Source organism: Pomacea canaliculata, linkage group LG4, assembly GCF_003073045.1.
Source record: "Pomacea canaliculata isolate SZHN2017 linkage group LG4, ASM307304v1, whole genome shotgun sequence".
NCBI lineage: Eukaryota > Metazoa > Mollusca > Gastropoda > Architaenioglossa > Ampullariidae > Pomacea > Pomacea canaliculata.
In genome coordinates, this window is record NC_037593.1 from 29,633,640 (window position 1) to 29,658,082 (window position 24,443).

The 24,443-nt window shown below is 39.2% G+C and overlaps 1 protein-coding gene and 1 long non-coding RNA gene across 2 annotated transcripts in view; one reads left to right on the forward strand and one right to left on the reverse strand.

Moving 5' to 3' along the window:
• Positions 1 to 24,442, forward strand: part of LOC112563327 (putative zinc metalloproteinase YIL108W) — a 36,881-nt gene extending 12,439 nt beyond the window's left edge. Inside the window, exons 4-9 of the mRNA XM_025237226.1 lie at positions 9,930 to 10,275; positions 11,970 to 12,207; positions 12,450 to 12,630; positions 13,493 to 13,546; positions 14,071 to 14,298; positions 14,708 to 24,442. Coding sequence (XP_025093011.1) covers positions 9,930 to 10,275; positions 11,970 to 12,207; positions 12,450 to 12,630; positions 13,493 to 13,546; positions 14,071 to 14,298; positions 14,708 to 14,717 — 1,057 coding nt within the window. The 3' untranslated portion in view covers positions 14,718 to 24,442. The remainder of the gene's footprint in view (positions 1 to 9,929; positions 10,276 to 11,969; positions 12,208 to 12,449; positions 12,631 to 13,492; positions 13,547 to 14,070; positions 14,299 to 14,707) is intronic.
• On the reverse strand, positions 1,934 to 3,994 carry LOC112563331. The gene is made up of 3 exons (XR_003099010.1): positions 3,536 to 3,994; positions 3,212 to 3,346; positions 1,934 to 2,630 (listed from the first exon to the last, which is right to left on the reverse strand). It is a non-coding gene; the product is annotated as an uncharacterized LOC112563331 (long non-coding RNA).
• Position 24,443: the final 1 nt, after the last annotated feature.

The following is a 24,443-nucleotide window of genomic DNA, read 5'->3' on the forward strand; positions in this document are numbered from 1 at the left end:
CAGAAATATTGATTGTGACTGCTTCCGGCAGAGTGATGCAGCGAAATTACTTCATCTTCTTCATCCTCTACAGCACGAGGGCTACGGCGCTCGTCCGGACCTGACACACGAGGCCATTGCGGCCACGGACTGTCCCACAGCTTTGTCATGGGCTCTGTGATCATTGCCGGGCATCAGAAGAATCTCATCAAATCGCTTCATTAGCCAAAAGAGTATCGCCTTCCCCCCCCATGGAAGGTTTGTAGTCGATACAACACAAGAGAAGCCTGGCAGACGCCGACTAATTCGGAAGAGGGGATATGAACACTTAATTTTGTTTTTATTTCGTTCACTTCATAGCGATTAATGGATTAATTTGATAGAATCAGGTAGGTAGGAAAATAAGAAGTGTAGGGTTGTAAAATAATTCTTCTTAATGTATCCTCTCTTGGGTGTCATGTTTATGTTTTTCTGTTAACATACATATTTTCAATAGAAATCGTTAAAGTGTTTTTAGATATTTTTTAATTCTGTCCAGAACTTTTTTAAAAGCGATGAAATGTAAGATAATTTCAGTTATTGTGCATTAATGAATTCTGTTTGTTTGAGAAGATATATATAGATATGGATAAACTATTTTTCACAACTTTTCCTCTGGAACGTTTCTCAGACGGAGGAGTTGAAGAAAATGTCTTCTTGAATCGAGAAGTTTGGGTTCTTGTTGCTGTCATCTTATTCCTGAACTAGTTTAATTATGTTTAGTAACATTTTCACTATTTTCTTTTTACCATTAAACACTTCCCGCTTCATATCTGCCTTTTGCTAGTTCTAATACCCTTATTCTGCTCTTATTTGTTATTTGTTACTTATTATTCTCTCGATGAATTTGTTATTTAAGTACCCGCGTATTGCTCCTGTGAGCACATACTGCATGCTTACTTAGGGGCATTCTCTCTTTTCTAAAGATAAATAAAATCTGGAATCCCACAGAAAACCCTGCTTAAATAAGGCCTACGAAATCACCGCACACACCAAAAGAAAAAAAAAACTTTCGGCAGTTTTCATCCTTTTTTTCCATTTTTAATTTCTGTAAATATCTTCTCCTGGCAGCTGTGGTATAATACATTTCATTTTCAGTGACATGTGAGTGCTGGAGTAGAAGGGTGAATGGTTTGTTGTTGTGGGGAAGCACGCGCAGAACCAAGCTCGTGAAGCTGCAGAAAAAGGTGACACGTGGTTCCGCAAACGAACTGCAGATTGAATGCGCCTCTTACCTCGGTAACGAACCTCCCTGCCCCAGTCTGGTGCTTATAGAGACTAAAATCTCATCCATCACTTAGTTTCAGGTCTGAAGAACATGTAATGGAGAAAGCTGAATACAATAACTGAGACAACTGTCATTTAAAAGCAGGATGGACCGAAGTCTTATCTACATGACTCTTATAGCGTATACCAACCTCTGTGGAGCGGACTTGAAATTCTGTAAAGCCTCTCCCCTCTTTTTTTTATTTGCTCAGGTTTTGTGCAGGGATTTATACACCAAAATTCTGCTCCTACATCATCCATTCCCTCAACACCTGTGCCGTTAAAATGATCAGTCATCTGATGATTAAAATATTTCAACATTTGTTTTCTGGTTTGAAGAGATACGCAGCAAAGCCATGAGCTTTTAGCTGTTTATTTTTATGTACTTTACAAAAATCCATTAAACCGAGAATGTATGTTGTGCGGGTCGGAGTTAAATATAGATGCTCCTGATGGATATGCCATTAGAGTCCCGTTTGCTCCGGTGCTGCAGCTGCCTGGGCTGTAATAGCTGGCTGGCTAGCTGGCTGGCTGTCCCCGCCGGGAGGTTCGCGTGTGTAACTAATGCACCTGAGGTACATACGAAATATGGGAACCTGGTCTGATATTACCTTGCTGATAAATTGGTTTCCTTTACTTCTGCATTTACTTTTTTTTTGTTGTTGTTGATAAGTTGCATCCGTTTTATATTGTCTTCAAATACTTTGTTCTGTTCAAAGAAATCTACCTTTTCTGATTACTCCTCGAGTTTGTTCCGCCAGCTCAGCGCATTAAAAGCATTTTTACATGGTTGTCTTAAAGAACTAGTGGGGAGCAGTGTTTTGTAATGACTAGGTAGAGCTCAGTGCAACACATTATTTCTACATATCCAGGTGAACCCTTCTCTTCCGTCGCTGAGACATGCTATGAACATCACCAAGTACAGAAGAGGTCAGAATCGCGACTTCTTTGTGTAGCCTTGCAGCACGTTGACCAGTCTTCGGAGCAGAACTTCTTTATCATTTCATATCAAACTCGCTATCTGCTCTCCAAGCTCTTGTTGACCACCATATCACGGTCCAGCTCCATACCATTCACGCGGCTCTTCTTCGTCGCAGCAAGGACATTGTCTTCATTTGGGTCCCTGGCTATGTTGGCATCCCAGGCAATGTTCCAGCTGATCAGTTGCAGTTACTGGTGTCCTCCGACTGTAAGTATCTTGGTCTACGTCAGGATGGGACACACCTGTGCCACACATGACACATTCTCACCTTTTACAAGGCGATGGAGGTGGGAGAGAGGATGGGTGCTTTACGCCGAGCCAGCAAGTAAGCAAGTAAGCCTACATCACGGCAAAGTAGCCAGCCCTGTAAACACAGAAAGAACAGCGAGCCTGAAACAACATCTGACTCAAGGATAGCCAGACCGCCTTAACGAAGCGAACCCCCCATCAATTTGTTCATGTATCCGAGACACTTTACTGTTTTACATGTTTTAATTGTTTGTTCCGACGTCTAGAGTGCTCGGTAAAGGTTTTTGTTGTTTTGTTTACAGCTTTCTTTTTTTTTCTTTTGTTCGTGGTTGTGTTTGTTTTAAGTCCACTCCACCGACTCCACCGGCAGCTATTTATTTCATTTTTAAAGATGATAAAACTTTACCATCAAATTTAAGGTTCTTATTTAATTGACAGCATTTGTGGGAGTCACATGACATTTTCAGAAATTAAAAAGCTGTTGTCACTTTTTAAAACTTAAAAAAACTTGCTTTGGTGAAGTCCTTCAACGCGTACATGTATCCATTTACTGCCCTGACCCGTGGTGTTGGCCGCTGTCTGTTCATGTTTGTAGGCGTGTATTGCAGAGTGGAAGGCGGGTATTTACCCAGATTTCTGGAAACAGTATGTTGTTCTAAGCTCTTTACCAGTCAGTAGGAAAAAAATGTTACACACCTCTATTCCTCTAACCAGCTGGCTCTGCTCCGGATGAAGTGTGTCATGGCACATCATCGTTAAACGGTGCTGCTCTTCATCAGCAGTTTTCGGGCCAACGGTAGGAAAGCTAATGACTTCTGCTGTCTTGTCTGGCTTAAACAAACAGTAGTAAAGCTACTGATACATTCTCTCAATCGCATTCTCTCAAAACGTTGTCATAAAGGGGTCTAGTATGTGGATAGTATGACCACAAGCGTCTGTTGCATGTTCCGCGTGCCTAGTGGCGAATGTACCAACATCGATCACATGCTGGGCATAAATATACACAAGAAAATCACGAACCAATTTCTGTGTTTCAATGACAACAAATCGCGGGCGTAGAATTGAATGGACGTCTGCTGACTTCATGCTTCACCCACTTGGTGAGACCCGACCGAGTGGCGGGAAGAGCGAGGGGCCGTGAGGCAGCAGTCCAGAGAATAGATGCTCCGTGGATGCAGCAGCCGGATGCGCTGTTCTTGTCTCCGGGAGAGAAGCTGGCAGTCCGCGCAGCAGGCGGCATCGACAGGACAGGAATAAACTGCGGTGATGCCTGCTGGCTGATCTCACTCTGATGCTGGCAATAACAAGTTTACCCGCTCTGTGTCAGGGTTGTGGTGGTGGTGGTGCTGGTGTAATAGCCTGTGGTTGTAGTTTCCGGTGCTGTTTAAAGCTACAGCAGCATGACTGATAAATATTTTTTAATTTGTGTTACTGTCAACACACACACACAGTCATGCATGTTTGTATGTACATTAAACAATGTGCTCACCATACATGCACGCGCACACACATATATATATCAAAAAGGCACGAGATGACAGGAGAATGGGAGCAATTACTAGTGTAAGGTTACTTTTCGTTTCCCATCCTGTTGTACGAATGCGAGATGTAGACTGAATTCCGATGCAGGGAGCAGAATCCAGGCATTCGAGACCAACTGCCTGAGGAGGCTGCTCCTAATCTCGTACAGGGAGCGGAGAACCAGTTACTTTGTACGGGTACGGTGGGTACCCCCTAAACCTTTGTTGTTGTTTTGCGACGGTGGTGGACCAAGCTTGTTGGTTGATGTGACTCTGCAAGCCACTCTCGTCTATTGGGACATCGTGGAGGTGAGGTGGTCGACGTGTATGTGGACCAAAGAATGTAAAGGAGGGGACTGGTTGCTCCATGCAGGACTCGATCACCGCCTCTCAAGTCTGTCCAGTGCTCACCCTGAGTTGTTCTCACGGACCAGCATGACCGCTTGTTAGCTGGTGCCAGGCAAGGGATCCATGTACACACTGAACACACGTTTTGTGTAGTTTATTTATTCCAGGATCGAGTTTCTTTATTAAGATGTCTTGGGCACACTGTTGTTTCTTTGCACGTGGCACCTGTTTACAGGGCCGGATGCTTTCACTGACTGTAATCTAATAAAGTTAATTTAGAGATCTTCCAGCCGATGCCTGATGAAGTTAATGACGGTTTTGTGTTTTTGTTGTTGTTTTTTTTTTTTGCGTGAAAAAATGGGAACATGATGGTCCCCAAGTGTTGTCCTTTACGCATGCGCGCGTCTGCACGTGCGCTTGTATCGTCGTGCCGAGTGTCGTGTTCACTTAATGCGCGGGCAGAGAAACAGCGGGCGCTGCATTAATGAGAGTGATTTTTGATTGATCTGATCGGCAGGCGCGAGGATGACAAATTTCATTTGCAGGGGCAAAGGTTATCGGGCGTGCAGCCTCTTGTGACGCACTTGTCCCCGTTGCTCTCACTGCAGCTTGTGAGACAAAGCCTGGCGTGTAGTGAGTTGTTCTCACTGCAGCTTGTGAAACAGCCTGTACAGTGAGTTGAGACGAGGCTGATAATGGCCAGTGGGAATATGGAGGACGAGTCCTGACTATTTGAACTGCATTACCATAACACGACAAGAGAAAGAACGATTCACAGTTCCAACTCTTGTCACAAGATCACTCACAACCTTGCCTTACCATTGTAGCACTTCGGGAAAACTAATTCAGCTCCCTCCCTCATAGTCTTCGCTCCTCTTACCTCTTTAAAAAACAGAAAAAAAGTTGTGCACATGCTTTGTTACGAGTTAACAAAGTTTTCTCGCTCGCAAGCTCTCGCGAGGGCATCCAAAACTTCGTTGAGACGCGACGCTAACGAGGGAGAGATGTCCGTTAGTGGCTTTAGCTGCGCTTCTCAACTCCCTCCGTCGGTGGGTGAGTGGTTGGCGGACGATCTGTCATCGCTCGGATGTTTGTGTGAAGGAAGCGGTAGTCCCGATGAAACATGGAGTGGTTGCTTCGTGCGGTTCTGTCTACAGGGCCACCGACAGATGTCGTCTAGGTCAGCGGCAGGGCATCGCCAACAGCATCATCTTACCGCGTGGAAATCGTGTTATTTAATTAGAGGATTTGATTACTCGCCCTCACTGCGTGGCGTGTGGCAAGTAAGCCTCATACTCTCAGCTCTCAACTGAAACATCATCCCGGTTGCTATCAGCGTCCCAGCAGCTGTGGTTACTACCTTAGCATTCATTGTGTCGGTACGGATGGCTAAGATAATCTTCATTACTATAATTAATTCTCTCTTTATGTATTAATTAACTATTGTTGTTGATGAAATATTTTCGGACCACTGAGCAATTATAGTTGATCCCACGACATGCACTGACAGCGGAGACATACTCTTTACAATCCCCGACTCATTCGTCAGAAGACTGTCAGCTGCATCTTGTTTATTGCCCCCCTCGTCATTTCTCTCATCAATCTTCAGCGCATCACACACACACACAAAAAAAGTCAAATGAAATAGTTGGGGGAGAACACCTAACTGATAAATTGCGGGGCTGCGTGCCTGGAGTCGGAGTAAATGGGAGACCGGAGAAAATCCACGCATAACTCGAAAATGGCTTTAATGTGTGCTTTTACTGTATATCAATTGAAATTCTGCCGACGACTTTGAAAAATAAGACTCGATGACATGAACTAAGAAAAAGCAGAAAAACCAGTAGCACACTGAAACGGATATAAACGGTTGACCTGTCATCCACGATGTTTTGATGTTGTCCGCCAGCGAGAAGGTGAGAGGGCGGGGAGGAGGCAGTAGATGACAGGAAAGTATGCAAAGTATGGAGATGAAAACCCTCGTGGACCCATTTGTAGCGGAGGGCGTGTCTGATCATGCGTACATGCTGACAAGATCAAAGTTAAACATTTACATATTTTCCCTGGTAGTTGGAATCCGAGATGGCGTCCTTGATGTCCCGACTGTCCCCAGTACTTTGTCTCCTCGTGTTTCTCTCTGTCCTGCTGACTTGTTAAGATTGAAAACCAGTTATCGCCTCAAAATTGTGTCTGGCCAGACTGGACGAGTTTAGAGAAGGGTTGTGCGGTGTAAGTATTGGCATGGGCTTCCAATACACGAAGTTTGCATTAATTTCCGATGGTAAACGGTCCTGCGGGAATATTTGTCGGGAGGAGCGTTGGCGATACCCCCGAGGCGGCTCGGTGAGGGGTCAGAGGGCAATACGCACCCAGGTCGCACGCCCCTTCTCTCCTGCTTTTCCTCCCCCAGTACCATTTTTTCCTATTTGATCCTCACTTTAATGTGTGACCGATTGTAGGAGGTAGGGAAGATTACAAGACTCGCGCTGTTTTATACACATTCATCACTTTTTTTAAATGTAAACAAATGTTGATTAATGTTTTTGTCTGTCAAAATTCCGCAAGTCAGTGAGGTCATTTGACAGCGGGGTAATTAAGAGTGTATATTTTAAAAATGTAGAAAATTGGTTTCATTCAGTATTAATATAATTTTATTATTGTTATTTATTTTGTTACATTGTGTTGGCCCCTCTGCCTGGAGTAATTCTAAATGCAGCGTGTGACTGATGAAGCGCAGGAACCCTCGGTGTGTCGCGCTTGGCGGGTAGCCGTTGTCGGGTAGAGGGAGGGTACTTGTTGTCAGAGTCGAGAGCTGTGCAAGTTTTATGGTGAAGCAAGGGGCTGTAAAGGAGAGGATTCTCCTCCCCTACCCCAACCACATTCCTTCTGTTTCCTCCCTTAAGATCGATGGCTGCTGTGCCGGGTAGGTTGAAGCTGAGTTTGAGTGACTTGGGGTTTCCTGGGGTCTTTTGGACAGAAGGAGGGTTTTGTTTGAAGAAATATGTCACTGAGCTTTGAAGTGTGTGTGTGAGAGAGAGAGAGGTTTTCTTTCCTTGCATTCTGTGGGATTTTTGTTATAAATTGGAAACTTCACCATCCAGTCACCGACCCTACTTTGTGATGCCGCATGATGTGAGGTTGATCATGACCTCGTTCCAAACCCCAGGTGGGACTTGCAATATTCAGTAAATCACGAACAAAATAGAAGTTTTTTTGGCTCAGATTTTTCATTTCAAATAATGTTGTATTGGGTTTAACCATTAATGCGGATGTTTACTTGAGATGTGTACTTACAAATCCAGAAGTAGAGTCGTAGAAGCGAGTGGATGGGAAGGTCTGGCAGGAGCCACAGCACCCATTGATTTTCTCTTAGTAGACGACTTCGCTGTGTTTGAGTTCTTTTAAAGCCATTCCATCATCCTTTCGGTCTCTTGTGTGAGAAGTGAATTGAATGAGTGTTAACCTGACATCACAGTAATTATATACTTTTGTCCTTGGAAATGAACTGCGATTAAGGGGAGAAATATTGCAATGAGCCATGTGATTGTGGAAAAATACGCCCAGCGTTTGTGAGGAAATCCTGTTCATATCTCACCCAAAAACATCTAAAGTGAGGCTGGTGACCAGAAACTGTAGAGGTCTCGGTCTTTGCCTGATAGCAATTGTTGCCCCATCTCTGTCATGAGCTCCATCTCGAATTCCACCCTTTACTAAATGTGTGCTGTGTAGCAGATCGAGTTTTATTTGAAGCTCCAGTAAGACACCACACAGAGAAAATATGGTGCAACCATCACCATAGTCTGTGGCCAGACCATAGACGACAAGAATGTTATCATCAGTGAATGATAAGGATCTCATCACTAGGCTTAAATGTGTAAGTCACACACACTATAATATGTATCCGTATACGAAGACTTGAGAGACATAGACCACTCACCCCCACACACATATACAAACACACTAATGCCACAAAGCATTGTTTGTACTGATGATGGCAACACTAAAGAGCATACATGGTATGGCCGTTAAGTGTCAACAGTTTATGTTGTGGAAATTAGTGTTTGTGTGTGGGGGGAGGGAAGGGAGGAAGAGGGGGAGAAGAGTATTGATTTGTGCTCATGGTAGCTACAAGGCACGATTGCAGGCTTTGATACCGCCAACCCAATCTGTGGCCCCTGCTGCTCCTCATTCAGAAGCAGGACCTTCCTCGCATGGTGAACAGTTTTTGCCCGCCTTTCCCCACAGTGAATCCTCCGACTCTGAAGACAGTAACACAGGGAAGGGAGGGAGATGTGTTTGTTCAGCCATAACGATACTCAGCAGCATGAAACAGCAATGGTGGGGGCTGGGTGCTATGTGGGGTGTGGGGTACCTCTCATGTACATAAAGCTAATGACCTGAACAGATTCGCAGCATATCAAGGATGGCGATGCGTTTCGTGGCTTTGATGCTGTTTCCCTGCTCCTGTCAGTCAGCGAGATGAGATTTAAAGTTGTTGAGTTATGCGCTTAAAAGAAAATCAAAAACGAATGCCCATACAAACTACACCATCACTGCAAGCGTGTGCAGCCCGTCATGTGGTCCTAACTTACACCCAGAGCGATGAGGTCAGAGAGCATCCCCAGCAGCTACCAAACTTTTCCTTTTGGGAAGGGGGAGGTAAGGGGAGGCTGTCTCAGGTCGCTCTCCAGTATTTTCCATGTGTGAAACCCAGGATGTCACTCAAAACCTCACATAACCGCGGCTACGGTAGTTCTGTAGCAACTATTTCCTCCCCAAGATTTGTTTTAATGTTGACAGTTTGGGAATACAATTTAAGGCTACATAAAAGTTCTCCTGCTCTAGCATTCTTAATGATAATTTTTGTTAATATTTTCATTGCTCTTCTTTTGTTCTGTTTGTTCTATTATTTACTCTATATTTTTCCATCAGGCAGCTATTATCTTGCCAATATTATTTTATTATCTAGCAATAAACATTGTTGAAACAATTTTTAAAAAATTAAGAATTATTTCAGTATTATTTCAGTTTCTTTCAGCTTAAAGGTTTATGTGTTCATTTGTTGAAAGCTCGCACATTTTCCTTCTGATCTTACTTTTCTTTCATTCACAAATCTTACACTTTCACACGCAGTGACTTGCATAGGTGTTAACATGTATGCACCATAACATACTGATACAGGTGTGCATATGCATACACTGTCACACGTACTGATACAGACATGTACCTGCATGCACCATCACAATACTGAGACAGGTGAGCACCTGCATGCACAGCCATGCATACTAATGATTGTTTTCAAAGATATTTCTTTGGATTTATGATGTTTAAAGCACAAACTCAAAGCTACAGCAAAAATTATGCTGTGCAGGATTTTCTTTTACAAAGACGTTTAGATGGTACTTTTGAAATTTATTTCACTTAGAGTGTGTTGGATTCCGCTGTGTATAATGAACTGCACACTCGTGCATCTAAATAATGCAAAAGTATTATTATTGTAATTATATTTGAAACAGATTTAATGCTGCTTTATTTGTGTTTTTCAGGGAGTATTACTGGGCCAATTATGCCACTGGCCTGGGTGCTTCCCTGCATGAATTGGGCCACACCTTTGACCTGGCCCACACAGCCACAGGCATCATGGCTCGGGGCTTTGACGATCTCCACAAAGTGTTCACTATCCAACGCTTACGGGGCAGCCGCTGTAGCAGTGTGGAACGACAGCGGTACTCATCCTGCAGCAGCAGCAGCAACATCTCCCGCACGCCGTCGATGAGCAGCTTGGATGATGGTGGCCCCAATGGTGGCAGCAGTGTAAATAGTGGAGGAGTCAGTCTCGACATACAGCTACGTAGATACAAAGACATATGCTATGGAAGTCCTTTCAAACGGGTGAGAGTTTAATTTGTAGTTGTCAGTCTATTTTGCTACTGTTACAGTCTATCATCCAACTTTGTCACACTTATAAGACAGTCAACCTTTGAAATAACTTTGTATGATTAAGGAAGATATATATATATGCATGCATATGTATGTATTTATACAAACAAAAGAAAGAGCTATTTTATTTCTATTTACATTTAAAATTATTCAAAAATGACATTGAATACACCCAGCAAATGTGACTTGGTAAGATATTTTGTAATTTGGAAAGGGTTTTCTCTTAAGAGGACACATGGCTTCTGACCACACTGCATCTTTGACAGATTGTTTTTTATATGAATTATAGCCTGAACATGTTATCTTGCCAACCCTGCCTTTCACCACAGCCATTGGACTAGACCAAACAGATCAAATTGTAGGAGAATGTTCACATGATCACAAAGAAACTGCAGTCAAACGTTGAAGCACATGACTTTTAGCCATTGATGAAAACTCTATCACATAAACATTTGTAATCTCAGAAGTTTTTTTTAGGGGGGGGGGGGGGGGGACTCTTTTGTTGCACTCAAATTTCGTGAGACACTATCTTGTGGTGAGCTTCGAGTAGTCAAATGAGAAACATTTCACACTGGTAGACTTTAACAGATTGATTCTTATTCTGGCTAGCATCATGAAACATAGACAATCCAGGGTTATGTGGGCTTGATAAACGATCATGTTAGAAGCAGGCAGCAAAGAAAAATTAATCGTAGGCTAAAAAATTAAAAATATCACTGCAGATTTTAAATCAGAGTGGGCAGCATGTCAGCCGGCAATGATCTCATATCAAGCAAACATTCCTCCTGTGAGTGTCTCAGATATGATGTTTCTGTTTTCATATCAGCTTCCTTGCACTGTTAATTATTGCTATTTCAAGTTTAATAGTTGTTGAGTCATTAAGTATTTTGCTTCTATCTTGGTGAATGATTTCTTTGGTTCTTTAATTTTATTCTTTGCTTTTTCGTGTCATTTATATTTCCTTGTTTCCTTTTTTTCATAGTCTGTTTTATTGTTTTTCATATGGTGTACTCTACTTGTTTCTATAAAGGAAAATAAAGATTGATTCTTCAAATGTATTTTAAATTTTTTTAGCGAATTCATGTGTAATAATGGTTTTGCCAGTGACCAATGTATTCTGATTAGTTTATTAAAATTGGTCCAGATTTTGTCTTCAGACTTGCATCATTAGTTCTAATAAATTTATTATTTCATATCTGCATAATACTGGCGCAAAGATTAATCCAGTTTTTTTTTTAAATTATAATCACCATAACGATTTTTAACAAATCTGTCTTTTATTCCAGCTTTTTTCTCCTACTTATTTCTTTATATGGTGCACTCCACTTGTTGCTATAAGTGTGATCATTTTATGTATTATGTTTCCCATCCTACTCCTAGGAAAAAACTTCTGTTTAAAAAAAAAATGTTAAATTGACAAATCTGTCAGCTTGCAATAGTTTCATGACAGCCGGTGAGAATGGGTGGGTGAGACTGACAAGTTTGGTATAAGCATGTTATTTTTTTGATAAAAGGGTGTCATTGACATGGAATCCACAGCAGTTTTAGGAGTTTTCTTCACATTGTATTTGTTCTTATTTTGACATTTTCTTCAATAATTTTGTTTTCATATTCTTGATAGATAAATATTTTTACTGTGATTGCAGGTAATGCAGGTGTCAAGATCTAGCAGTAGTGAACAGGTGTACATTCCCCCAGCACCACTGGTTGTGAAGGTAGAAAATGCTTTCAAACCTGTCCGATCCCCATCTTTGCTTACTTTCTCAGTGAAGAACTATGATGGAAGTGAGACACATCGTACAATTACTCAAGATCCCCAAGGGGAGCTAATAACAGAACTTACTGTCGGCCCAGATGGAACACTGCTTGGAAGTATTCCTAAAGGTGAGGAACTGTGGCAAAATAATATAGACTGGCAGTAATACATTTATAATATAGTGATGCACAGAATTTCAAGGCCAGTTCAGTAAAAAAAAAATAAAAAAATTCAGTTTTGTAATGAAGTCAGATATAAAAATGGGTTTGCTGATATTTAGCGATACTGAAATTGGATTCAGACCTTGTGCAGACTTGCATTACCAGTTCTACCACCCTCCATTATTTTATGTGTGGTTTTCTGTTAACAGAGCGACGTCCCAGCTCCATCTCCAATAGCTCTGCCTCCAGCCTGTCCCCTTCCAGCTCCACACCTTCTACCCTTCCTAATTCACCAGAGGATGCGCCAGGTCAACCTCTACCTAGTGTTCACTTCCTTGACGCCGGGGCTCACTGGGCTCGATCTTCGGCAGTAGTTCTACGCTACCATCGGTAACTAGTTTTTGTGTTAGAGGAGTGGCAATTCCTCATCTGGATAAGGAATATTGTTGATAGTGATCCACCCCAGCCATTTATTACTCACTGACTATTGTATTTCATCCCCAAGTTTGTTGTGAGTGCAATTTCTTTGAAAGTGTCAAATCCAGTGCTTTCTTATTACTTGTGGTCTCTCTGGAACTGCTCCCAGTGCTACCTGACTGATTGCACCTAATCTGTGGTCGTTGAAGGCATCACATCTTTGCCTTCTACTTTGAAATACTGGTTGCCTCTAGGCTTTGTTCTCAGGCCTCTCTTATTCACTGTGTGCATCCAACCATTTGGTCCTGCAGTTTGTGTGCTGTTTATACACAGTTGCTAGCATCCAGCTTCATTTCTCAGCTCCAGGAAGCCTGTGGCAAAAACAGCTGACAGCTACAAAACACTCGCCCATTTGAAAGGACTTCCACAGCATATGTCTTTGTATCTACGTAGCTGTGTGTCCAGACTGACTCCTCCATTATTATCACCACACAACAAATAGTACATGTTGTGATAACCTGGATGTCTGTCAACAAATGCAAATGATGACGAAACTGAGGTCATTCCAGCAGCCTCGGCAAATAAACTGAAATATGTGCCACCCTCCACTACTTTTACTTTCTCTGAGGTGAAATTCTCTCTTTCCCAGACTGTCATGCACAGTGCATTGATCTTGCGTCACACAGGAAAATGCAAATTATGTCATTGTTATTATTATATCATGATTTACATTATTTAGTGTTTGCTCAATGATATTGTACTGTAGAAAATTATTGCTGTATATATCATTAGGGCAACTACGTTATGTTGTAGTGTATATTTTTCTTCTTCTCAGATGGCTTAACCTCCCAGATCCAAATGATAATAAGAAAAATCCAACTTTGGAAGGGTAAGTGTAATCATTTTAGGGAAACTAAACTTCTTTCAAGTAGAATGCATTAGTAATAGATCCTGCTTCTGTGGATTGCGAGGTCTTACAAGTACATCATAGAATCGTGGAGGCTGCTGAAAACATGAATTTAATATAAAGTCAAAGTTTTCAACAGCTTCCACAATTCTGTGATATATATTTAAGTTTAATGGAAGCATACAAGCTAACAAGGAATATTGAATTACAAACATTTTGAAGGCTGTCAACTTTATGTTGTTGTTTTTTTGCATCGAAAACCTATAAATCATTTCATTATTTCTCTGGCTTAATCTTGTGGGGGGAAAAAAATCACTAAATACTTATGATTTAATGAAATTTCTCTGCCTTTTATACTTTGCAATCATTTGTTGATAAAAAAAATTGAAACAGTCTGTGCCATACATCCTTGCAATGCAAAATAAACTTGCATAAAGTAAAACATAGGATATACAATTGTACATACTTTGCACACTTTTTATGTAAGTTATGTCTGATGTTTGCAGGAATCATATCAAATCTCCTAATGGTCTTCGCATTATTGAGTTGCGGCATGAAGCTGAAGGTCTTGTCTTCCATCACTGGGAATTCCTAAGTGACACTCCACCCACCAAGTTCACACTTAAGCGGTCCAGGATCAAAAACCTTCCAGAAAACTGCTCATCCATTGTCCTTTTGGCAGAAGACAGCTATGGCAACATCATGAAGAAAAAGCTCAGTGTAGATAAGCTAGAGTAAGTGTTCTTTTAAGCCTTAGAGAAAACTATGTTTCTAAAACATATACATCAGGCAATGTGTTGTGGTTTTTGCATTTTATATGACAAACTTTTCAGAGATTTTTGTTTTGGCTTATTCAAATTATGTGCCTCAATTGACCAACACCTCTCTTTCTTACACAATATAAATCATAAATCACTCTGGAAGACTATTTTTAGCTTATGGATACAATTAATAGGTTAATAGATTTTTTTCTTGAAGATCAGTTAGATTCTGAAATTTCAGTTCTGAAATGATTTGTAATTGTTCAGCAACAGAAAATGGAAAAAAAAAACAACAATGACGAACAATAAGTGTTAAGTTTCTACTTAGACCTCCATTAGAAAAGTCATCTTCATTTTTTCCATTTTATTTATTTGGCCATAGGCTGTGGTAGCTGCAAGAGTACAGAAGAAAGCACATATGGTAAACAGCCTTTTCGCAAACTTTTTGTTGACAGACAGTCTGGAAATCTTTGGAAATATTGCCTTTTTAACTGGAATTTTATTTAGAAGAAATTCAACTTGGAAATGTAAAATTTTGACTTTAAGGTATTTTAATACCTTAGTGATCTACAAGGAAGATAAATTTCATTGACTGATTGTGAAGAAAATTTCTGAAGGCAAAGGTTTGCCCAACAAAAATTTTGGTGTTTACTAAGAGAAACTGTTATCAACATGTTTTGACTGCTAACAACAATTTATCATGTGCATGATTATGATGATGTTAATATTTGTGCAGCAACAAAGTGGTATCTAACTGGATAAAGCTTCATTGTGGTCAATATTATTTTTTACTAAATTAAGAAAATGTCCTAATTTGACTTAGAAGTATGGTAGTACTTTTTTCTTTAAGCTGGGTTAAACATTGTTACCCTGTTTGATTATTGTTGTTCATCTTAACCAAACATCATTTCATTTTTCTCTTAATTGTTCAGGCTTAATACATGTATTTAGAATACTGCAGCATAATTATGTGATGTGACATTGTGAATGTTATCAGTTACTTAGTTTTGGTCCTCATAATCTTCATAGCCTAGTGGTTAGATTGCTCGACCGGAGGAGAAGGTTGCTGATTTGAGGGCTGCTTGCGCCTGTGGGTGCAGAACTTGCCAAGCCTGCCCAGCAGCTATGCAGCAGAAATGAGTACCTGATTGTATCAGGAAAGGTAGAATCCTTGACATAGTATTCACGGTCTCTATAGCCACAAGATTATGGGACACGTTATCTCTTAAAATCAAATCATAACACTGTTACACCAAATGATTGCGTCATCTCATACAGTTAGTGTTTTTCCAAGATAAGACTTCATATAAAAGCAAATTATTTTGCAGAAACAGCAAAAATAAAATATGAAGTCTATTGTCAGGATAGATACCATTATTTCTCCTAACATTTACAAGGGACAGTTATATTTTTTGCAGTTTACCTTTTTAAATACAGCCATGATATAAATCTGGCAACAATTTGTGTGCAAATATTTTCCTATTATATACCAAAATGTATTTTCTATTGGTAATTTACCAAGTATTCTAGAAATTTTATTTGGGTGACTTACGAGGAGTTTGAATATAGGTTATAGAAGTAGATCAAATATTTAAAATAATGTACAAATGCAGGCGTAGTCTGGGACTGCTGTCTACATTTGTTATGAACTTATTTAACAGTCTTCTGCGCAATTACCTCGACTTCTACCAAATAAGAAGAGCACTTTTCTACCCAATAGTTCAGATTCTGCGTAGCATGCAACACATTTAAATAAGCAAGCTGCTTTAATTGCTGCTGCTGACAACAATGGCAGAGACTTTGTAGCTGCTGCCCTCTAGTGGCTTGTTTGTTTTGTGTCACTTTTAATTTTTCTGGATAGATTTTGATTGTAATTCTAATCTGATTTAACTGACAGGAGATCTTCATGTATTAAAAAAAATCCTGTAATTTATACTGCAGTCTGGCTGTTGTTCGGAATTGGAGTTTAAGCCACATTTTATTTGATCACTTATTTATGATGAGGTCTGTGACACATTTATATATATATATCAGTATGACCTTTTGACGTCGGTGTCTTCGTGCATGTTTTTAGCAATGGCTTCGTGATTGCCAGTAGTTTTCTCCCTTTTTGTGGGCAGCTAGATAAAAAGACTAAATGTGTTGTGCTTTTCATACCTGATGCATTAATGAAAACAACAGAGAATCTTTTGTCGACCTCTTCATGAAGTGTTTATTGCCTGCAATGCTGGATGATGTCATGTTTTGTGAGCACAGTGTGACCTTTCTTTGTCATCTGTGAACTTACCTGTGGGAGGGTCTCTAGCCTGGTGTTTGAGGAACTTGTTCAGAGCAGATGGTCGCTGGTTAGAGCCCCAGTAGGACCTGCAGGTGGAGAACCTGAAGGAGAAGGGTTAGACCACCTTTCAAATGCATTTCTCTGGACAGGGTGAGCCACTCAGATTTACTGCCCCTCATAACAGTAGCTATGAGACCCTCTACCCTTCATCTTCATTTTTAACTTATGTGGCATAGCACAGTGCTAACGGTATGATATGATGTATGCTGTTACCTGATATAATTTATCTCTGGAAGATTTTCACTGCCATGTTTCTTGCAAGTATCAGCCTGTATGTATTCATCTTGGCATTTTAAGAAGAGCTCATTATCACAAAAAGTAGTCTTTTTTACTTTTAAGAAAGTATGTATAAGTATGTATGCAGCACTGTGTCAATAGTAGGATGCTTTGTGACCTGCTGTAGCATGGTAGCCAGGATGCATGTTGCTGTCTGCCTGTATTCTCTCAGTTTGGTTACAGTCTTACAACATGAAAATAAGAGAAGAAGAAAATTCTAAAAGTAAGGCCAGTGAAAAGATGAACACATGCTTGCATCCTCTGTGTGTGTGTTTTTTTAAAGAAGAGTAGGATAAAAAAAAACTGCTTGGAAAATTGCTACTTACAAAGGAAAGATCAAACATAATACTTACATTTTATCACATACAAAGATGGCATCCTGTTCTTGTCTGATGCTTGTAATTTGTCTTCATAGTTCTCAATACATACATTGCATGACATGCTGGCAGGGCAGAGCATGTTTCTGCATTACTGAGTACATGTTTAGACTAGTTAGAAATGCCAGAGGAACTTGTGTGTTCTGATGTGGAATATTTCATTTCATTATTTGAATGCTGTGTTAGTTAATTCATCAGCTTTTTACAATATATATATAAACGTGATGGATGAGCAGTGAAGTAAACACTAGTTTATTTCGTAATTAGTCCCAGTTGAAATAATACCTAATCATCTGGTCATCTAGCTTTTACATTCCTTCCTTTGTGTTGCTGTTTTTATGCTGCTTGTTGCAGCTGAATTGAAATGCTTTTACTTCTTTTTCTTGGTTACGTCAAGAGTTTCACACCATTTTGTGAGGCTGCAGTGAAAATGGATTTGGTCTACTATTTATGTTTTTTCCAACGTTTTTTATCTGTGTTAGAAGCGGGTAGTCACTTTTGCAAGTCATATTGTTTTTTGAATAGGAGCCACCATTTCTTGCTACATCTGTGTAGCTAGGATGGGGAGGGGACTGTTTTATAGACAATATTGCTGGAGTCCATATTTTGTTTTTGGTAGCTTGAAAAATAGAGCCATATACTATCTTCATTGTAATCAGTCGTGTGAAGCATAAGTAATTGCTTTTCATTAATTTTTAGATGGTTTTTAACATTAAGCAAATATGTATATATGATAAGTTGTTTGATATTCATGGCTTATTTATTGACATTTGCTTGGTTGCTGTCTGACTAATAGTTGATTATGCAAAGTATTTTTTCCATGGTTTTATAATGCTTGTTGTTCACAGCAATATACTAAGTAATGTTGATATCATCTTATAAAAGTAGGCTGACGCAGGTTTACCGAGCTTGCTTTAAGTGTACATTCTTTAGCAGCTTTTAGCAGGAGAAACCACATTTCAAGATCTGATATTTTCTAAATGTGTGTTCATACTTCAGTTAATTAACACCAGCTAGGTGCTTAACAGTGTCACAGGCATTCATGTTTATGAGAAGAGTATTTGAAAGAAAATATTGTATACTTTAAATGACTGATGGAGCATGGTCAGTTTTAGACAAGATTATATTAACGGTGGATGTATGCACAAGTCTGGCTGCATCATATGCCAGTGGTTATTGCACTCAGATACTGCAACAAACATCATTATTTACTTCACTTAAGCTGCCTATGAAGCCAGTGTTCAAATATATCAGGTCAGATGCAAACGCAAGACTCCTTTGTGTAACAATAGCCATTGTTTAACTTTGCTTAAAAACTGTACAGTAGGGTGTAGCGTCAGCCAATCAGCTGTAACGGATCAACAGGCACATTTGTAGTTTTGTACAGCCAGCTATGCTGAGTTCAAAAATGTAAAACAAAGAAATCTGCAATGAGCAGAACACCTTTTTTCTGCCCCAAAAACAAGGAAAAGTCATGCTTTTTTAACTAAATGTTTCCTTTTTTTGTCAAAATTTCTATATTTAATAACTGAAAGAAAAGATTAGTTTCTGATAACACTTGCACTGTCAGACAATAATTATAAACAGGACAGGCACTTGCATCCATCCCATAAACTGATTGTGATACCTCACTCACTTGTCCTGACACAGCGTTCGACTCCCTGAGAGTGGCAAGGTATCTGACCGATGAAGGGATGAGTGACAAGCTGCTGGAGTTCTTCATCTGAGAGGTGCTTTGTGAGAGGTCCTTTCAGTGTGAGTTCCTCCATTGATGGCAGTAAGTCTTGCAACAATTGAGAATTCTCCTTTAGTTTGGGAAGCTGAAATTGAGACCCACCAGCTTGCTTGGCAAATGGTTTTTATTATGTCCACTTGCTCCCTTTCTATTGACTTTATTGTCATCTCCAAGCATCAAAAGAAGAACATTTTCCTGATGGGCTCAGTTGCTCTGCAGGCCATGTTTTATTCCTGCAGGCCGATGATAACAAACTGTGTTGCTTAATTTTGTTGAAGCAAGTGCTTTGGTCCATCAGTGCATCTTATCAAACAGTTGATGCAGTTTCCATGAAATTTCCAGTCTCCTTACTATGCTTTGATGCTTGTGCTGCTTCATACATTAATCGTGACATTTTGAGTTTGACGTTCTTGAATGGTTGTGACAGTTTTCAGACCGACAGCTGACGTCGCTCACTCCTTGTTACTTTGTGTGACATCACTTATTAATTTCGTGCCTAATGCGCTGAGCTGAATGGTAGTACTGTAATATCAGGTCATCAATAAACATCTACAACAAAGAAGTATCCATTATTAAGGAAATAAAAATCTCTAGGTCATGCAGAAAATAGCAATTTTAAGTACAAAATATTTCAAATAAACATAGCATATCAGCATTCTGACTGAAGGAAATTTCTTGTGATAATAAGGTGTTCTGCTTATCACAGAGCAAAATCTTTTTCATATTTGAAATCAAGATAGTGAATACACAAAACCTGAAATGTGCGTCAAAATCGCTGACATCACTACACCCTACTGTACAGTGCTTGGTGTCGGAGGAAAAAACCACAGCTGCAATGCTCTCTTCATTCACTAAAACTCCATTATGGAAACACAACGGTAAGAAGCATAATGTTCAGATTTCATTGGCTTGTAAAAGAGAATGAACTGTTGTCAGTGTTTGGAGTGGTGTTCTGATCACCCACAGAAATTTAGAATGGAACAGTTGAATGTTCCTGTAGAAAAGGATAGCATACAGATTAAAAAATAAAGTGTAGTGTCTTTATAACACCAGACATTGACAAAAACACTCCCACCACCATATTTCCCTGTGTGGGGTGAACAATCTCTATTTCGCATTGAAGCCAGGAGAGTCATTACTTCATTTGCAGATGTGAAATAGGTTGTAAATTCATGGTTGAAAGAAACGAGATGAACAATTTTTCTATTTTTGTGGCTTTGATGTGTTTGTCGTTGTTTTTCATCATCTGCTCTTACTTAAAGAGAAGATGCATGTAAAGATTGTCTCCTGTGAATGTGCGTCTACGTGTTGTGTGCTGACTCCAGGATGTCCCCATTTCCTGCTCCTCCTTTTCACAGTGTTATTCAAACAGGTCTATCTTATCTTGCACCTGCACACTCACACACACAAACATGAAACCTATAACATAACATACCACCAACAACTGAACAGTTTTGGCAGCATGATGATATTACTCTGTTTTCCTTTTTTTCATTTTTCTCCCATAGCTGAACATGCATCTTTCTTGTGAGGCTTCCATTCCTGGAGTATGGGAAAGTTTTCCAACTCTGCGTGTATCAGTTTCTATCTCAGATGATGTGATGAGTATTTTATTGGCATTAAGTAATTTTAGGAAGTACTAAAGCGTTAATGACTTCAAGAATGTTTTATATATATATATAGTGATATAGTTCATGAGCAAGTAGACATCAAAATGAAGATGATGAGCATGTTCTTACTTGTAGAGGTCAGTATATTAATTCATCCCACTGGTTAAGGTATGTACACCTGGGGAAAATTAATATATGTAAAATTAAGTTAGTATATTAAAATTTTATATTTCAAGTATTTGTTAGATGCCTTTCTCCGAAGGTTTCTTAAATCATCTTATAACTTACCGGTCTTTTTATCTTGTTACTTACAACCTGGTTGTCATCTCTGTTTATTGATTCTAGGATACCAAATATTTATTTTACTGCAGTGAAACATTTTCTACAAAGCACAAGGTTTCATTGTGCAATATAATTTAAGGGCTTTAGAAAAACATGACTCAAAATTAAATCTTTGGAGACTTTATCTGTTTTTCCCTTGACTATCCTTGGGGAATTACTTTGTGATAGCCATTGTTTTGATCTCAGAGTTTTGATCCCTGTTTTTGGTGTTGTGCATTGTTATTGAGTGATAGTAATAGCTGTTTTGTGATAGTATGAGTACATGTCAGAAGATTCTAAGGTCTTAAAACGTGATTTAGTGAAAGACAAAAAGGGACACATTCAGAATAAGGGTACCTAAAGAGTAAATATTTAGTACAGATAAAAGGAAATGTGGCATCTGTTTTTCTTGGGACAATATAAGAATGCTATTAGCTTTCTTTACAAAAGTTAAAGGAGAATGCTACTAGCTTATATATATATACACACAAAGGCTGGGTTATGTACAGCATGCCTTTGTCTTGCTTCCCACATTCGCTACAGCCATCTTGCTTATTGCTAGAACAGAAGGCCTAGAACCTTGACCCCATTATTTGTGGCCTGAATATTCTCTCTACACACTGTTGGCTGTTTTAGCATGTGGGAAATGTATTGTCACATGTCTACAGCCACAAAATACGATTATCTCTCAAATGTTTTTCTGTATATTTGATGATGTGTGGGGTTTTGTGACAGTGTCACATTGTCCTAGTCATTTCAAATCTGAGGGTTTTTTGTTTTATTTTATTGGATGGGGGGGGGGGGGGGGGGATTTTTTTTTCTCGCATAAGTGAGTGACAAGTATTTGATGGCTTGCATAGAATTATAAAATGATACTGAGTACATATCTTCGTTTTTACTTTTTTAAGTTATGGATTCTGTGGGCTCATGTATAATCCATTATAAACAAGGTGATTGAAGTCAGTATGGGTGTGGGCCATAATCAAGACGTGTACTATTATTTATGTACAGGTGATAGTTCTTATTTTGTCCTTTTTCCCATTCTCTCCAGTGACATTTTTCAATTCTACCTCTAAGCTACAATGAATGTCTTTGTCAGATGGTATGTGTACATTAACATTTCCTTTAGCTGCTATTAAATAAGACAAATTCATAGAACCCACTGCAGTTTTACACCAATCTGTGGTATCCCCTGGTGGGAATACAAAATGCAACAAATAGAATATTAAAATTTAACCACAATTGAATTGTTCAGTGTTGTTATGGAAATGCCATTTTTGGGCTATTGCAATAAAATGGCAATACTTGTAGGTGAAATCTCAAGTGTCATTAGAGGTAAACTTCTAAACTGTGCATGACAAATTTATTAGTTCATTTCCATGATTGTCATAGCTAATAAATTTCATTATCTAAGGCTTAATTACTGCATGATTTATTACAATAAGTATGATAATTATTATAACATCTACATCTTGAGGCAATTCTTAGGGGGCTGGGTTCCAAGTAATAATAGCTGTGGCATTTTGTTAGACATTGATGTATTTTGATATTTGAAATACATGGAGTGTTCCATCACTATTCTTTCCCCATTCAAACAAAGCAAAGACAGATTTTCAAAACATAACATTCTACAGTTATACCAGTTGAAAGTCATAAGAACTTGCAATGGTAGGGGTTTTCCTTGTTATTTTCCAAGTATTTTAAACAACAGGACATGGCTGCATCATATTTGAACCATGTTATCTTTGACAGCCATTGTTGCAGTTGCATATTTATCTATAGTGCCTATTTGTACATATGGTCTGAGGTTTCAAATTTATTTTGAACCTGTGCAACATTCAACCAAAGTGAAAAATTGGATCCCAAGATGCATCACTAGCCTGAAATCTGTGGTACAGGCAGCTTTGATCAGTTGGATATTTTTTTCCTGAAAATTACCCATTGCAGTTTAGTCCATGCTCAGGAGACACCAGGAGTTCAGGCATTATTGAATAGTGGACAAAAATCAATGATTATTATTGCAAAGCAGGATAAAAAATGAACATTCATGCTTCAAAATAATAATTGTAAAAAAATATTATGTACAGATGTGAAAAGTCTTTAGTAAAGTTAAACCTTCTTCCATATTGAATGTTTGTAATTTAAAACTGATGCATTCTCTTTTTAACTGTTACACTGGTCAGGCTAACATTTATATAATTTTGTGGAGCTGAGCAAAGGAAACTGTGACAAGCAGTCAATGAGTCACCTGCTTAGCCTCTCTGCACATTGTTTCTTGCTACAGGTGCTTTGTCCTTTGTTATTTTGAGATGGAGAAGCAGGATCCAGAGAAGTTCCAAGAATTGTGTGAGAAGATGCACAGATATGTTTATTACAAAATGTCTTTAAAAATCAGCAGCGGTGTCAGGATTTTAGATAAGAATAATCCTTATCCCCTAGACAAGTTTTCTGCTCAAGAAAACTACAAGGTCTATTTGTGAGGGAAATTGGGATATGTCTGAATAGCCTGCTAGAAGTTTTGACATTCCCATTCTCACTAACCCTGCACATCTTCCTCCTCCTAGATATTTATGAGCTATGAACCAGTCCAGCAACAGAACTGAAGACTACTTAGGTGACGAAATTAGGCAGTCATGATGTATCACATTCTAATGCGGCCTGTTGTTCATTTCCCCCAGACCAGGACTTTATCAGAGTAAATTTATAAGCTTCGTGTTGTAGACTGCAAAAGTTTCAGTGAATCCTAGAATTCCGTAGTGCTAGCATTACCCTTTGAGAAGACCAATCATATATGCATGATTATATTTGCTGAACATTATACCACCACCATTTTGTGTGCTAACCATTTGTGGCTAAACATGCTGTGGCTGTTACACTGTGTGGACCACTCAGCATGCTTGAGACGACCATTTAACAGCATATCCCTTAAGATTCAGAATTTGTTGCATTTTGTCTGTTAAACAAGGCGGAGCAATGCTAAATTTTTAGATTCTACGATATAGAATACACATTTCACTGTGTGTCGGGTAATATTTAGACCAATGTCACAATTCAGTGTTAGATAAAACACGATCAAATTTTGGTGTTCATAAGTGTTTACATCTTTGTCCATACATAGTAAAGTGCTTGTAGGCACCACTCATGTATAAAATTTATGGGGGTTTTATGTTTGGAGAGGAGAACAACAGCAATTTGCCCAGGAATGACGTTTACATTCTTATCAGCAGCATAAGCTTTGCTCAAAAACTAATTTCACAACCATTCCCTTTTTTTTTTTTTGACAGGTTTACTAGAAAAAGTTTATATACACAGGATTATTTTCTGATGATTTCTGCTGAATTAGTTTTTATCTGTTGATGCCATCAGTGTGAACTATTATTTAGCAGTCATGCCCTGTGGACTGTGCTGTTTTTGTAAAGAAAATGTGACAGCAGATTGCACAAATAAATCTATTAACTTAC